The sequence below is a fragment of the Schistocerca piceifrons genome, chromosome 2, assembly GCF_021461385.2.
Source record: "Schistocerca piceifrons isolate TAMUIC-IGC-003096 chromosome 2, iqSchPice1.1, whole genome shotgun sequence".
NCBI classification, from domain to species: Eukaryota; Metazoa; Arthropoda; class Insecta; order Orthoptera; family Acrididae; genus Schistocerca; species Schistocerca piceifrons.
In genome coordinates, this window is record NC_060139.1 from 142,344,574 (window position 1) to 142,360,112 (window position 15,539).

Sequence of the window (15,539 nt, forward strand, 5' to 3'; positions counted from 1 at the left end):
GTACCAAATACTGCATCCTGATGTTGAACATGGCATTATTTAAATAATTTTGTAACTTAATCGTTAGGCTATAATAAATAAAAACCCCCAAAGAAGAAATTTAGGCCACTTTCTTATACCAAGTTACACCTACTTCTGAATTTGCCGCTAATGAATACATAATATGAAAACTGCTTACTGATTTTAAAAGAAGTTACAGACGAGAATGGTTTTCACTCAAAAATTGGAGAACGTATATATGCCTAAAAACTTATAAGAAAAGCTGCAGCACGTAAAACCGCTAAATACAACATAAAATATGCTAATGTGAAATATAATGTTACCACATGCGATAAAATTGAGCGAATAATTCGGGTAGAAAGTGGCAAACTTGCATTCGGGCAGAAAGTGGCAAACTTGCAATTAAAACAGTGGACAAATTAAAATTTCCTTCCCGACACGACATACATAAGGACGGCAAATACGACGTGTATCAATTCCGACAACTGTGAAGAGCATTATGTAGGCCAAAAGATATGAAAATTACTGACGCCTTAGAAAGACCATACATATGCTAGTAACAAGGCATCATTAGGTCTCTACTTCTGATTTCATTAACGTATCGTTACGAACACGGATGAAAATCTAAAAATTTGGCACGTGATCGACAAGGGACATAATTTCGACACAAAAGAAGAGCTAGAAATTTGGTACAGTAAACGGGAACCTATCGTTTAAAACACTGAATGAACGAAAAGAGCTCATCACGGACGCGTATTTCAACGTATACGATTACCTCCTGCTCTGGAAAGCTGCTCAACAAACTACACACACCTGGAGCTCCGGGGCGCCCGTTCTGCTACTGATGCTTGCTAGAGTTGACTAAGTGGGATGTAAACAAACCAAGAGTCGAAGAGATACCGTTCTCTGGTTGACACTGCCCAGCTGATCAGCAATATTTTACGAATTTGTATAACATTTATATGTAAAGTGTAAAGTTAAAGACGTATAATGATCTCAAGTCCTAGTTAAATGTTTGATTTTCATCTATTTATCGAAACAATACGAACCGCCAGCGGGTATTTTTTATGTTTTCCAAGCACGGATTATTTTCTCGTAGACAAAACATTCAATACTTCATTAGTTTCACCAACAGTGTGGAGACAATAAAACGGTAAACCATTCCAACCTTGTCCTCTCGCACATGTATATTATATTGTTGATAAAGTTAAATTTTTTTAACGTGTTCAGATCGTTAACGACCTCAGATCCTAATGATAAAGAGTCTTCAAATGTTTTAAAGTCATGCCACAACTGAGCTTATTGTACGATACTTCTCGCATTTACATCCGCGTACGGTCTTTGGGGCTGTGGATAACATTCAGCCGCATGTCCGACTGTATGACCCGATTCTGAATCGATATGCATATTAACTTGAGCAATTTTAGAATTTGTAAGAGAATGTTATCTATCTCATCTGTCCTGTTTGACCAAAAAATTTGAAGCTCTGTAAGTTTCTGACTTTAATAGTGCGTACTTCAAATCTTTCATCGATACCCATGTCTTCTTCTTTCGTGTCAGCAAAGAATTCCCCCCACTCATTAGAGGTCCCCAAAGTACTCTATCCAGCCACCCACTCTGTCTGTGCGTTTGACAATGGAACACATGTTGTACTCATTTCGTTGTCACTTGTTCTTTTAATTTCAAAGAACATTACTTTGATCATTCTATATCATGAATTTATCCTTCCGACGGCACATTTCTATTCCTATCGTTAATATTTTCCTTGTAGGCATCAGAATTTAGCTTCACTACACTTGTTATTAATTTCATCCCATAGTGGCTTACTTTGCTTCATTCTTTCTTTATACTTTACATCTTTGTATTTCCTCCTTTCAACGATAAATTGAAGTATTTTTTTCTGTCATATAAGTCCTCTTCGCAGTTACCATCTTTGTTCTTGTAACCTCTGTTAACTGCCTTTTACAGGTATGTCCATTCCTTTTCAGCTCAACTGATTAGAGGTGATGGTATGCATTATTTTCAGACATCTTCAAATACACCATCATACTTCAATATCCCACTTGACTAAACATTTACTCTTCCTTTACATACTCTTAAGTGTCAGATTTTTCTTAAACATTACTAAATATTGATCAGTTTATGCTACTTGATATAGCTTGCAATCCAATATCTGTCATAATGTTGTAATCTTGCCGGTAACTCCTTGTGTGTCCAAGTTTTTACCATGGATGTCTCCGTTTCGTAATAGCTGAATAGTGTGTTATTCATTACAGACACCTTCATTCCTCAAAGAACTTGTCAAACAGAAAGTAGGAGTGGACAAAAGTTCCCCTAATCCCCATGGGACGGAAAACTGCTGGCCAAGACTGGGGAATCAGGAATGACAGGCATGAAGATTCACAAAGCAGCGGAGACTGTAATCTCCCCCCTTCTTCCATCTATTGTCCACATTAGTCTTTTACGATGATTTGAGAGGAGCGAAGATTACAATGAAATTTCTAGGTTACTTAGCTTTCCATGTAGGGTTGGTTCCAGTTGTTCTTGTCTATGGGTCTGATTCTTGAAGCTGAAAATGTCACATTTTCGGTCCTCACGGTTGGATGGAGCTAGATAAATTTGAAGATAGTTGTTGCCGTATTTTTGTTTTTAATATATTTTCTCACATTGTAGTATATCATATACTCTTTCGATTTTTCACATTAACAAAGCCCAAATTATATTGTTCGCACAAAATACAAAAATACGTCCTATCACATCAGAGGCATGCTAACTACTCTTTCACTCTGCCCAAAATTCAACGGGCTTACAATTTCTCTTAACAAATGATTTTCTACTAGTTTCTGTTGCATTAAGACTTTCGATTATTACTTCATAAATTAGTCCAGAAATAAACATACTAACCAGTACGGTATTGCATAGCTAACATTAGAAATATTAAGTGTGCCATTAGGTCGCAATTTCCGATATTTCTAAAAAAAATAATTTTAACTGTATATTCAGAACTTGAATTTATCGATTATAACATCGAGATTAAGTATTTGATAAACTATTTCATTTTCATAAATTTTGGCTCGAAATATAACATGCCTTCTAAAAACTTATATGGTACTTTTCAGAAAAGCAACGAAGATAATTCTGATCTGTCCAAAATTCGAAAATAATACTGGTATGGACTATTACTGTTGAGGAAAGATATTGCTAGAGGAGGATGTCCCGTAACAATATCCTGTATTTGAGACATAATGTTTAACAACAGAAAATGTTGTCTGCGGTCCAAAAATGTCTAGTTAAAAGACGGGGAGGGGAGACCATGAGAAAAATTCTGAAAAACCAATTAAAAGTGTAATACGCTGCGAGTCAAAGCATGGAATGTCAGGAACATGAATGTAACAGGGAAACCAGAAAATCAGCAAACCCAAATGAAAATACACAATATACATACGGCAGTGAAGTGTAATGGAAACAAAAATTTTTGGTAAAAACAAAACGAGCGGAATATGGTATAAAGGCAGTAGAACTCGTTAAGAATAGGAAAGCGCTGCAAAGAGTGGGTTATTGCTATCCATTCATTAGAACTGACAGTAGCCCAAAGCAAAATACAGAAGTGGAGTGAAGATGTCAAACATGGTAGATGAAGGAAGAGAGAGAGTGTGTGAGAGAATTAATCGGGTAACGCAATAAAAGGAAATGAAAATATGTGAATTGTGGGTGAGTGAGCACTATTATAGAAAAAGGAAAAGATGGCAGAATTACAGAAGAATACAGACACAGCAGCTGGAATAAATTTGACCTTCATATTCAGGGTGTCACTAGGTTTCTTTTCCAAAGTGTTTTTCATCCTGTCCTCCTTCATTGATACTTCTACGCCACATCTGTTTTCACAAATAACTGCGGCTCCACACTTCTGTTAAATTTCGAGACTAGTTCATTTAGCTGTTACCGTATAAAATAGCGTTCCAAATTCCCTATTTTCCTGTTTTCTATGCTTTGAAACTCTCCAGTCTAAGTATCAGAAGAAATTCATTTGTGAAGTCGAAATTCATTTGTTGAGCGTGCCAGGTTTCCTTTTTCAAGACTACAGCACACACTTCTCTTAGTCACAGTTTACAGTGTCGTTTGCGATAAATGTGTCTTAAATAGACAAAATCCAAAATTCATTTTCTTGTGTACATTCTCAAAATTATTTTCCGTATTTTGCAAGTAAAGCTATTGGGATACTTCACGAGCGATTGATAATCTTTTTTGCGATTGAAATACAGAGAGGCTCAGTAGGTAACCTCATCTTGCATCACCAGCTTCAAGCTGGTGACAGTAAAATTTACAGGTCAAGCGACATGGCGGGACGATCTGGTGGTGGCGCGGTGGTACTATGGGAGCGGCTTAGACGGGCCACTGGCTGAGCCGTTTCCAAGTAGACTGACAAACTTGGAGGGCCGCCAGCTGGTTTTCGCGACTCTTCACTATCCTCCATACGTCGTACTGGAGGGCGCTCCAGGAACCCTCGACGGCACAGAGACCCGCATTCTCAGCGAATTCATCAACAAGGTAAGTAAGCAAGGGCTACAACTACACGAAGATCAGGTTTTAGTAGACCGCAACCGTAATTCAGTTCTTACGTGATTCATGGCAATTTTTTTGTTTATGCTACGTTCCAACGGTTCAAATGGCTCTGAGCACTATGGGACTCAACTTCTAAGGTCATCAGTCCCCTAGAACTTAGGACTACTTAAAACTAACTAAGGCCATCACACACATCCATGCTCGATGCAGGATTCGAACCTGCGACCGTAGAGGTCGCGCGGTTCCAGACTGTAGCGCCTAGAACCGCTCGGCCACCGCTTCCGACTTATGCTACGTCTAACGTTCTCAATTATCCTTGCTACGTATTTCAAAATTCATCCTCCTCAAAGATTTTTTGCCACATAAAGGATATTACAACACCTAGTGAATTTCGAAGCCTATTTTCTAAAAATTTGCTTTTCCTTATGGAAAGGGTCCTGTCTTGACGATTTTTTTTTGCCCTTCTCCGTTCAGACTTCTTCTTGTCCGAATGAATCTTTCAATTTTCTAGACCAAATAACAACGCTTAACGCATTTTATCTCCACTCAGTAACTTAACTTTGCGATTTTCTAAACGTTGGTGTAATTATTATTATAATATGCAGTTACTTGCTTTTGTCGCCCTCGGAAAAAACAGGCTTAAGGACGAGGTCATTTTATTGACAAGTTACTTGACAGGTTTTGCATCATTGGTAGGAGTATAAGGCAACAAAATTAGAACAGATGGAACACGCATGTCAAAGTTGAGGCTGCCAAAACAGTCACAGTCTACCCACAATGTGCCTCTGCCCTCTGACGACAACACATGTGTATATTCTCGTATGAAAGTGATCATGAAGGTGCCGAATGGCATCCTCCAATAGACTGTCCCAAGCATCTTGCTCCTTTTCCTTGCAATTCGGCAATGGTTGTATCAGTTTCTGGAGAACGAGTAAGTTCCTGCTTTAAGATGTCCACCCAGAAAAAGCCCGTTGCGTTGTCCCAGCGGTGTGTAGACCTTCCTGTCGAAGAAACTGCAGTAGTACAGGGATGAAATCCTGTCCAATGTGGCCGGCACTGGTTGCTTTACCCTGCAGAGACATCAAATGTGATCGCGAGCGATTAGTGCTGGCTACGCATGCAACAAAACCCGAGATGGAACCTGTGTGCCGAGGGCGAATGCACTTCGGGATAGACGTATCACCTGGTCTACGCCACACACGTGTATGTCCCATCAATTGCTTGCAGACAGGAACTACTCTCGTCACTGACGACCACAGAACGCCGTTCCACTCTCGTGTCAACTCTTTCGCTTCATCAGAGTAGCCATGCTTGGATTATGATATTGAGGGTGCACCTAATCTAATGAAAGGCTACATGCAATTCAGGAAGTAAAAGAGAAGGTATGTGACACGTTGCTACTTAGACAAGTAGAAGATACAAAAAATATAGACAGATAAGGAAGAATGTGGGAGAAAAGAATAACGCCACTTCAAGCAGTTACTGACGCGACGTGGAGAAATCTTAAAAGAGGTGTCGCAAATACAGCTGATAAAGGCTAGGATTCAATAAGACATAACAACGCAGCCATGGACGGGATATCTCAGTTAGTGATGAACGAAAGAAACTGCAAAAAAAAAAAAAAAAAAAAAAAAAAGAAAGAAAGTTAATGCTACAATATAGGTCACTCAGAAATGAAATTATCCGGAAAAACTGCGAAGCTAATGAAAACTTGGAGGAATATGTGAAACAGATACAAAACTGTAACTCGGTGACCTAGACACTCCACACAGATAATGGAGAACAGAGTAAGTAGTGCAAGAATTAGAAATCTCAAACGTAAATGAAAACTGGGATACGGGTAAGAAGATAATGTGCGAGGTACGATATTCATTTGTGAGACTCAAATGCCTATTCACGAATTCGGAAAGAATGTATGTCTAGGTGTAGATGCAGTCATTAACTCACAGCGCACAGCAGGAATTATGCGAGCTTTTAATCAAAGCAGATCTACCTGATGAAATTTCATCATATTTAATAGACTATAATTACTGCGGTTCCAAAGACAACAAGATAGGATGGGTGTGAAAATTAGCGCTCATCCAACAATTATCTTAAGATAATTCAAGGCGAAAGCGAAAGTAGTTTAAATAAGAGGGGATCAATTTTGTTTCTGTAGTATCATATCAAATACGTTACAGGAAACGAGACCTGCGTCCCACTATCCTCCACGTTGAAGATTAAAACAAAAACAGTGTGAATGGAATATTCGTGAGATGGCTCGCAAAGTTCATACAAACCGTTTAGCTCAAATAGGAAGTACGTCACCAAATGCAATCAGAAATTTTCACTTTGTCATAGAATTTTTGTAATTGTCACTGTAATAGGAAAGCCTGAAAGACCGAAAATTACTATTCCTTACAGCGACTTTCATTATGTACACCTCGCTACAATGGAAGCAAACATGGGACAAACTTAAATGAAAGATCATAATTTCTTTTACTGATTCCGGATATCAAAATTCCTGTACCAACTCTTTTATATAATTCTCAAGCTTTGTTGGACATACATTTCTCTGTAATAAGTAATACATATATTTTATCAAAAGGAAATAATGTACTAACAAACACATTTCATCAAAGGGAAACACTAGAAATGTGACTCAGTCGTCATTTTCAATGTCTTATCAGGTCGAGAAACTTTTTATTTTGAGAAAAGACCTTGCCTCAATATTAGAGAAGCACTATCACATAAAAGCAAAAAAAAAAAAAATGTAGAAAAGTAAGGAAAATGAATACCGAAAAATCCATAAAAACTAATATCTTTCCATAAACAAATATTTTCTATGTTCAGCTTGATACTTATTCACAGTATTGCAAAGGCTCCATGTCGGTGAGATAGTTTACTACTCAGAAAGTCAATTTATAAAATTTAAAGCTCTTTGCCACACTTATTGTGGCTTACTGTAATTCCATGTAGCGCTTAAGTTATCCTGCCTTTTCTAGGGACAGTTTTTCGAACATACACGACACTCCAAACGCATCTAAAATTAATTGTTCAAATGAGTGAACTGTCTCTGTTGCAATTATTGTACTGTTTATTAATTGCAGTTGGGACTTTTGTTTCAGATGGAATTAATGAACAATTACATAACTGCAACAGAGGCTGTTCACTCATTTGAATCATTATCTACTACTGCTGCAAGCCACAATGGAATGAAATGCCACATATGAAATTAATTGTATTCTAATTATATTTAACTGATTTTAAATGCATTGTGTAAATTTTACTGTCATTTATTTATTTATTTGTTTACATTTTGACAAATTATTGAGTGCCACAGAGACCTCTCTAACTGTAGGGATTTTTCCTAACATTTTGCTTTAAATGGAATTTCATAATTTCAGATGCAGTTCTTCTGTACATGGTATTTCCCTATTCTGTTTCATGATATTAAATGGAAATTGCTTCTGGAATTTTTTCACTCCCTATCATCGGTCGGTTTTGTTAATATTCACGTATTTTACTTTCCATTATGGCCAAAAATTAAAACCTCACTTACAAATTTTATGTAGGTTATTTTTAAACAACAGTAACAAGAAAAGTACATTTTATTTGTTTACATTTCTTTATTTAAGGTGAAGTTGAGTTGTGAAGAACATATTACATCTAAATTAATATTTTCTGTGTCCTTTTTCATACCTTTTTAAGTGCCTGAACTCCATCTGTCTTCACTCAAAAAGTTCTTCACATATACCACATTCAGTCTCACATCACAAGACATAATCAATTTCCTCAATTCACTCTATTCTATTTATAACTTTTTTAGACATAGATGCCCTGAAATTCTTAATATGATTTGTGATCGAAAAATTAGAACTACCATAACTGCTCTGCACCCAGCTCTGTGCAACTTTTCTGGACAACATTGCCATCTTGGTAAATAAATGGCCCAAGGCTTTCTCCACTGTAATGACCCCTTGCAGTATTTAATATCTCATTTTTAAAGACTGGGGAGACGGAGTCTAGTTGATACAACTGGTTACAGGCCCAATAATTTTTAAAAACGTGAAGAGGCTTGCAAGTGGGAACGAGAGTGGAGGGGTAACAGATTGATACTCAGTAACCACACGTGCACTGGAGGAGAAGGTTGCTTGCTGCTGTGTTTTTTGAATAAGAACAGTTTTTTTCAACTGAACTAAAAGTTTTACTACGCACTTCCACTTTCTATTTTAGGGTTATTCGTGAGCTAGTTGAACAATCAAACACATCATATTGTTTCATGGTTTGAAGGTTAAAATATTAACTTTAAACAATAATTTAACCTGCTACCTGTCTCTCGTAGATTTTAATTTAGTGTAATGGCGTCGTTTGGGTCAAGTTGATACGCTTCTTTTGGGTCAAGTTCATATGGTGTATCAATTTAAGTAACAAATATTTTCTTATGTGGTATTTTTTTCCGAAATTCCGAGGAATTATAAGAAGAAAACTGAAAGGGGGGAAATACCCTCTGATATATTTGAGAGGGCACATAAATAAATTAAGAATGGCTGGATGTCTATCAAGGAAGCAGCAAAAACATATGTTATAGGCCAAATGACGTTTCATACCTATAGAGCTAAAAAGTAAAAGCATCTTGAAACACCAGAAGCAGCTGGGAATTAGAAAATGGGATATGCTATCCTGAACATTGACATTTATTAAATGATGATTTGGAACACGAGCATAGTAACTACATGTTAACAAGTGCTAAAATTTACTGTGAATTAACTCCTAAAGTGTTCGGGAACTGGCCTATGAATTTGCACTAGTGAAACAAGGTGCCAGATACTTGGATAAATGCCAAAATGGCAACTTCAGAATGGTTTTATGAATTTTTAGAAACGCATCTCAACTTTCTTTAAGAGAGCCAGAAGCGAGTAGCCTTCGTCAGGCAACTAGTTTTAATCGACACAACGTTGGGAGTTTTTTTGAAAATTTGAGACATGTTTAAGAAAAACATAAGTAGTAAAGAGAATATGTGTGGAATGCAGACGAAACTGGGGTGCAGACTCTTCAGCGGCCAATGAAAATTATTGTTGAGAAAGTAGTTCGGTATGATACAAAAGCCACTTCTGCTGAGCGAGAGCAAACAGTTACAACTGCAACTTGTATCAGTGCTATTGGCAACTCTGTCCCCTAACACTTCATTTACCCTAGAATGTTCTTTAAAGACTATTTCAGAAAGAGACGACTGCCAGGATGTATTGGTACTGCACATCCATCTGGCTGGATAACTGTGTCATTAGACAATTTCACAGCCACGTAAAGTCAACAACCGACCATCCCTGCCTTTTGTTGCTTGACAATCACGATTCACCATTGTCAGTGCAGGTGTTAAACTTCTGTAAAGACAATGGAGTTGTTTTGCTGTCTTTCCCTCTCGCCACGAACAGCCCCTTGACATATTTGTTTGTGGACCATTCAAGAAATACCACTATACAGCTGCAGACCACTGACTAATTAGCAACCCTGGAAAAACTTTAACAACTTATGACATTCCTAATCTCGTAAATAGTGCCTTTGGAAATGCCATGACACCACATAATATTGTGGCAGGATTCAAAGCTTCAGGGATCATGTCGTATAACCCAGATATTATTAAGGAGGTAGATTTTTTGTCAGTCCTTGTAACTGATAGTCATCTTTCTACAACACCAGAGGACCAACCACCTTCTACGTTAGCAGGAGATCAACAGCCTTCTGGAGAAATCCATCATCCTTCTAAATCCACAGAAGTCAATCAACCTTCTACCTCATGAGGCGTTTAACATCTTTCAACATCGGTATTAGCAGACATCACTGAAAAGGAGTCATCACTTGTCACTATTGGCCATGGAGCTATCTCTCCCATTGTTGAGCCAGAACAAATTCGCCCTCTACCAAAAGCAGGAGAACGTAAAACAAGCGGTAAAGACAAACAACCCTTCAAGTCCTGCATTAACAGTTACTCCTATAAAAAATGAAAAAGATACAAAGTGGAGGGAGAGAATGAAGTCCATTAAGACAGAGAAAAGCAAATTAATGAAGTTATTTGTTTGAGAACAAAGAAACAGCATGACAAGCCAAGGATAAAAAGATTGAAGGCTACAAAAAGAAACATGAATCAGACTCTGAGGAGGACTCTTTTTGTTTGGTGTATCTTAAAAGGTTATTCTTCATCCAAACCGGGTCAAGATTGGACATAATGTGTTTCCTGCAAGAAGTTGACATACATAGCTTGTGGAGAGGACAGCTCATTTTACACTTGGGTTAAATGCCAGTCAGACCCATGTTTCTCTTCAGATTGGGAATGACTTTGCCGCAACTAAAGGCCTGTGAGACTATCTAAAAATATTTTATAATCTTAATTTTAAACGTTAGTTTAAAAAATTTAATTTTCGTAAAACTAAGAAACTTATTAGAACAATGTAAAAATCCATTATATTCACTTTTAAATATATCTTTAGAACATTAACTTTTGGTTTTAATATATTTGTACATTTTAAAACAAAAAACCCTTTCCAAATAAATGTTTTGGTTACCATTATCCTGAACTCTGACACCGTACCAGCTGCTCAAGGGCGTTTCAACTTTACCCATAACTGCATAAGTTTGACCCAGGCTGGGTTAAACTGATACCTCTGGTAAAGTTTGCAAAATATTTTCTGGACACCACAGATTTATTTTTATAAAGCTTTGAAAGAAACCATCTGATAGCCAAATAGTTATAGTACCTTATTACGTTGCATTTGTTTCAGTACATTTATGGAGAAAAAATACAAAAATCCGAAAGTAAAAATCATATCAACTGGACACGGTCTCCACTATCACCGTTTTTTTAACTCTGTAGTTCAGTCTCCGCAAACCTTAATTTTTCCCATGCCTTTAGAACACACTCTCCCAACATACACGGAGCTTCCCAGTTTCCACAACACAATCTTTCCTCAGTTCCTCTCTTAGTTGCATCTACAACTTCAAACAACTATTAATGCCGCCCACGTTAAATTACTTATCATCAGAAGAAAGATCACTTACTTCCAGTCCCAGTATATCAGGAGTTGATACATATCAAGAAACATTTTTCTTTTCTTGACCGTGTTTCTTTGTACTTGAGCCTTCTTTGAAATGTTTCTCTACGTAACGATGAGATCAGAAATGCTTCTTAGCGCTGTTTCATGGGAAGTTGAGATACCAAAACCGTGCTCAGTTTTAAAAGCAGTCTGCCTCAACTCAATTTTCTGTCTTGCGTTGCTATCATTTTCATTGCCCTGCACAATCTGGTACAGCAGATTTTCTTCCGACCACATTTGTGACTCGAACTGAACTTTCAAGTTTCATCCTGTTTCATCGATATATGTCGTACAGTTCAGTGGTCAACTGATAATTTCCTAGCAAATTTCCTTGTCGAGAGTCAATCAGCTTTGAGTTCCAAAAGCATCCCTTCCTTCCTTGGAGAAATGTCTTTTCTGTTTCCCATGACCTGCAATACCAAACACTTGTTATTTGTTGCTATTGTAGCACAACAGATTAATATAAAAATTGTCTGGATACTTACGGAATTATTTTTTCGCACGATTCTTCACATAATGCACAAAATTATCCACAGCAAGCAACAGCTGACACTGAAGTGGAGGGAAGACAAACTAAAGATATCTGGTGGAGTGTCATGAGACTTCAGACTATGTAATTGTCATGTAGTAACAATTATTGTAAATAAATATCTCATTTGATTCTTCATCATATTAAATAAATGCCTTTTTATGGGTATGTAACGTACAGTACTTGTTCAGTAATTACTCAGACATTAACTGGAATGAACAGAGACCAACTGAAAACTTCACAATAATACTGTTGTTTCTTACAACTATGTTTGTTTACCTATTTTCGTCACTGTTTAATCACTCACCACTGTTTTATAATGTCGTTTTATTTAATCTTCAGTAGCAGTTTGAGTTAGCTCAGTACATTATTTCATCACATTTTTTGCAAAACATTAACGAACTTTCTTTTTTTATATAATAATATTGTTGTATGGCACACTGGAGCGGTGGAAGTGTTTCGTTTCGATGCCACTTCGGCGACTTTAGTCTCATTCAGCCAAGGGCAACCGACTTTCCTCAGACGGTCAATCATCCAACTATTAACAGAATCCGACGTTGCTTAATTCCGCCGGTGGGGCCGAAAATCGTGTTTGCAGTGTGAGAAGGCCGTTTACCAGTTTCTTTGTTCAAGGTATTTTTCTCTTATGCTATTGGAATGTTCTACCAGGTACCGACGAAGAATTTAGTAAATGTATTTTACATTTCATACTTTCTGCGTTATTTGTCAGAAAACGTAACCAAGAAATTCTTGTACTTCTTCAGAGTTCACACACAGTTACAGGATTTCATTACACGCCGTGGGTACAATGAAATTAGCAATCTGAACCATGGCTCAATGTTAGTCACGGTGGTCAAAATAAGAAAACTCGACGATGGTTTATGACGTTTAATGGCATAGTCATCATTAAAAGCCTATTCCAAACGAGTCCTAACACAATAAAACATCACTTAAGAAAACAATTATGCAGTTAGGTTTGGTACTTGACTTGCCATTACCAGCCAAGCTTCGTTCTGGAACCCTATACTAAGCCCCCACAATAACTGGCCAGGTGGCGTGCTGACATACTGTCTGCAACAGGGTCACGAATACTAAAGTACCCGTTTCTCCCTTTAATTATTTTCTGACTATGTTGCAATATCATTTCAGTGTTCACGTCAGATTGGCTACTGAATACCTGGCATTTGCTTCTGACTTCTGATGCTGTTTCTAACGCTAGATCGTCATTTTTCTCTAAGGTGAAGTATATATTATGTTCACCGTGTTTTAGCTGGTGGTGAGTTTATTGCCCAGAAATAGATGATAGGTCCTGAATTCTCCGAAACACCATATACGGCTCACAGTTTCTTTGAGGACTACGCCCGTTTTGCAGACGAACGTAAATTATATAGAAAATAAGGAGATCATATCCAATAAAGCACCGAGCGAGGTGGTGCAGTGGTTAGCACACTGGACTCGCATTCGGGAGGACGACGGTTCAATCCCGTCTCCGGCCATCCTGATTTAGGTTTTCCGTGATTTCCCTAAATCGCTTTAGGCAAATGCCGGGATGGTTCCTTTGAAAGGGCACGGCCGATTTCCTTCCCTCACCCGAGCTTGCCCTCCGTCTCTAATGACCTCGTTGTCGACGGGACGTTAAACACTAATCTCCTCCTCCTCCAATAAAGCACTGTACATTGGCGTTTTTACTGATCTTTTCATTTCCTTAGTATGGGGCTGCTTTTCAGATCTGACCATACGGCACTCTTAAGCCTATATAATTTTTGAACTAACCATAATTTTTACAATGTAGAGAAGTGGTTAAAATAAGGGGTTAGAATACACAAAGTAAGTGGATGAAAACTGACATGATCAAGATTTGGTGGCCGTGCAATGCAGTTGAACGGTAAACTGCTCCTGATAAAGGCAAACAGATGAAAGAGTTGATATGTAGGAAGTTGGTGTAAATTTCAAAGGAGAATTGAAAGGACTTGTGTGAAGTGAAAAATGGAGGTTTGTAATGAGAATTGGAGGTGGAGAGTACATATAGTTGATTTAAGGATGGAAGGAGAAAGGAAGGTCAGCTGTTCGTAACAGGCGTAGGTGTTTAGATGGGAAACATAATTTCACTGCAGTTAAATTATTCCAGTATGTATGGTGTGTGGAGTTGTTTGAAGCGGGATAGCTGAAAAACCAGTTAGGTAAGATGTAGGGCAATATCGTATTTTGAACGAGTTGTCAGGTTCGTAGGGTTTCTTTCGGTGTTCCACGAATTTGAAAAGGCACGGAATGTGAGGCTTAGCGCGACTGGGACCAGCAGGGAATGGTATAATTTAGGAACAACTGAGATCCAGCCACCGTTATCTAATATACGGACGGAATCTTTCGGCTGATGGCCAAAGCGTTTTTAACTCAAGATGAGAAGAGCTCGTTCTGGACAGAAGTTTCTCCTTTGTTAAGCGTTACATGTATAGGGTGTTCAAAATTCAGAACTGATAGAGATAGTAGTATGAACCAAGACCAGACAAAAATGTGCAATAAACATGAGTTCTAAAATGCATTCGTGAAGGGATATAAATATTTTTTCATCTTTGATACTCTGAAACACATTTCTTCTAGTGCAAGATCTTTGGTATTACGACCGACCTATAGAATGATATAAGTAAATGAGCAACTAGTTTGTGTTTGATGATTTTGTGAAACACAGTTGCAATTTCATCTTTGTACTTAATAGGTAATACACGCTTATTATTACATAGGATAAATGGCAGATATGATCATTTGTTCCTTTCTTTCAAAAGGAAGCAGGTGTCAAACCCTTGCTCTGTATGCTTAAAAATATGCAGAACGCACCGTTCAGTTCGCACAGTTGTTCAGTCGGCTCCAAGGACTAGCAGACTCCTGCTCCGTAATTCCAACAAAGTGTTCCATTAGAAGTAATGTGTGCGTGGCACTATGAACAAGGTTTATAGTAACAATGCTAACAGACTTTTACTACAGAGTGTGCCCATTTGTTTACTGCATTTCTTAGTTCGTTCGTAAAAGCAAAAAAATTGCAGCTGTTCCGCCGTAACTACAAACGCCGGAACGCAAGAGTAGACAAGGTGGTGAAGAAAGGGCAGGCAGTAGTGCGCCCCCTGCAAGTGGACATATACGCAGCTCCGGTTAGCCTCGGCTGCTTAGGTCGGCCCGAGTCTGCAACGTGTTTAGTGCTTTGCTATCAGACTGCGTTGGTTTCATGTCGGAAAGAACAGATACAGACTTCATATATATATATATATATATATATATATATATATATATATATATATATATATATATATATATATATATATACGGTTCACCGGCCATTTGACCATCCTCTTCTGTACGGATGCACAAACAGTGCCCGAACTCTT

General features: G+C 37.8%; 1 protein-coding gene and 1 non-coding gene across 2 annotated transcripts in view; both read left to right on the forward strand.

Annotated features, from left to right (window-relative positions):
* The window catches only part of LOC124775199 (glutamate receptor ionotropic, kainate glr-3-like), a 194,334-nt gene that overhangs the window by 5,139 nt on the left and 173,656 nt on the right, over nucleotides 1-15,539 (forward strand). The window contains exon 2 of the mRNA XM_047250038.1: nucleotides 4,299-4,548. Coding sequence (XP_047105994.1) covers nucleotides 4,299-4,548 — 250 coding nt within the window. The remainder of the gene's footprint in view (nucleotides 1-4,298; nucleotides 4,549-15,539) is intronic.
* Trnaa-cgc lies at nucleotides 13,586-13,658 on the forward strand. The gene has a single exon. It is a non-coding gene; the product is annotated as a tRNA-Ala (tRNA).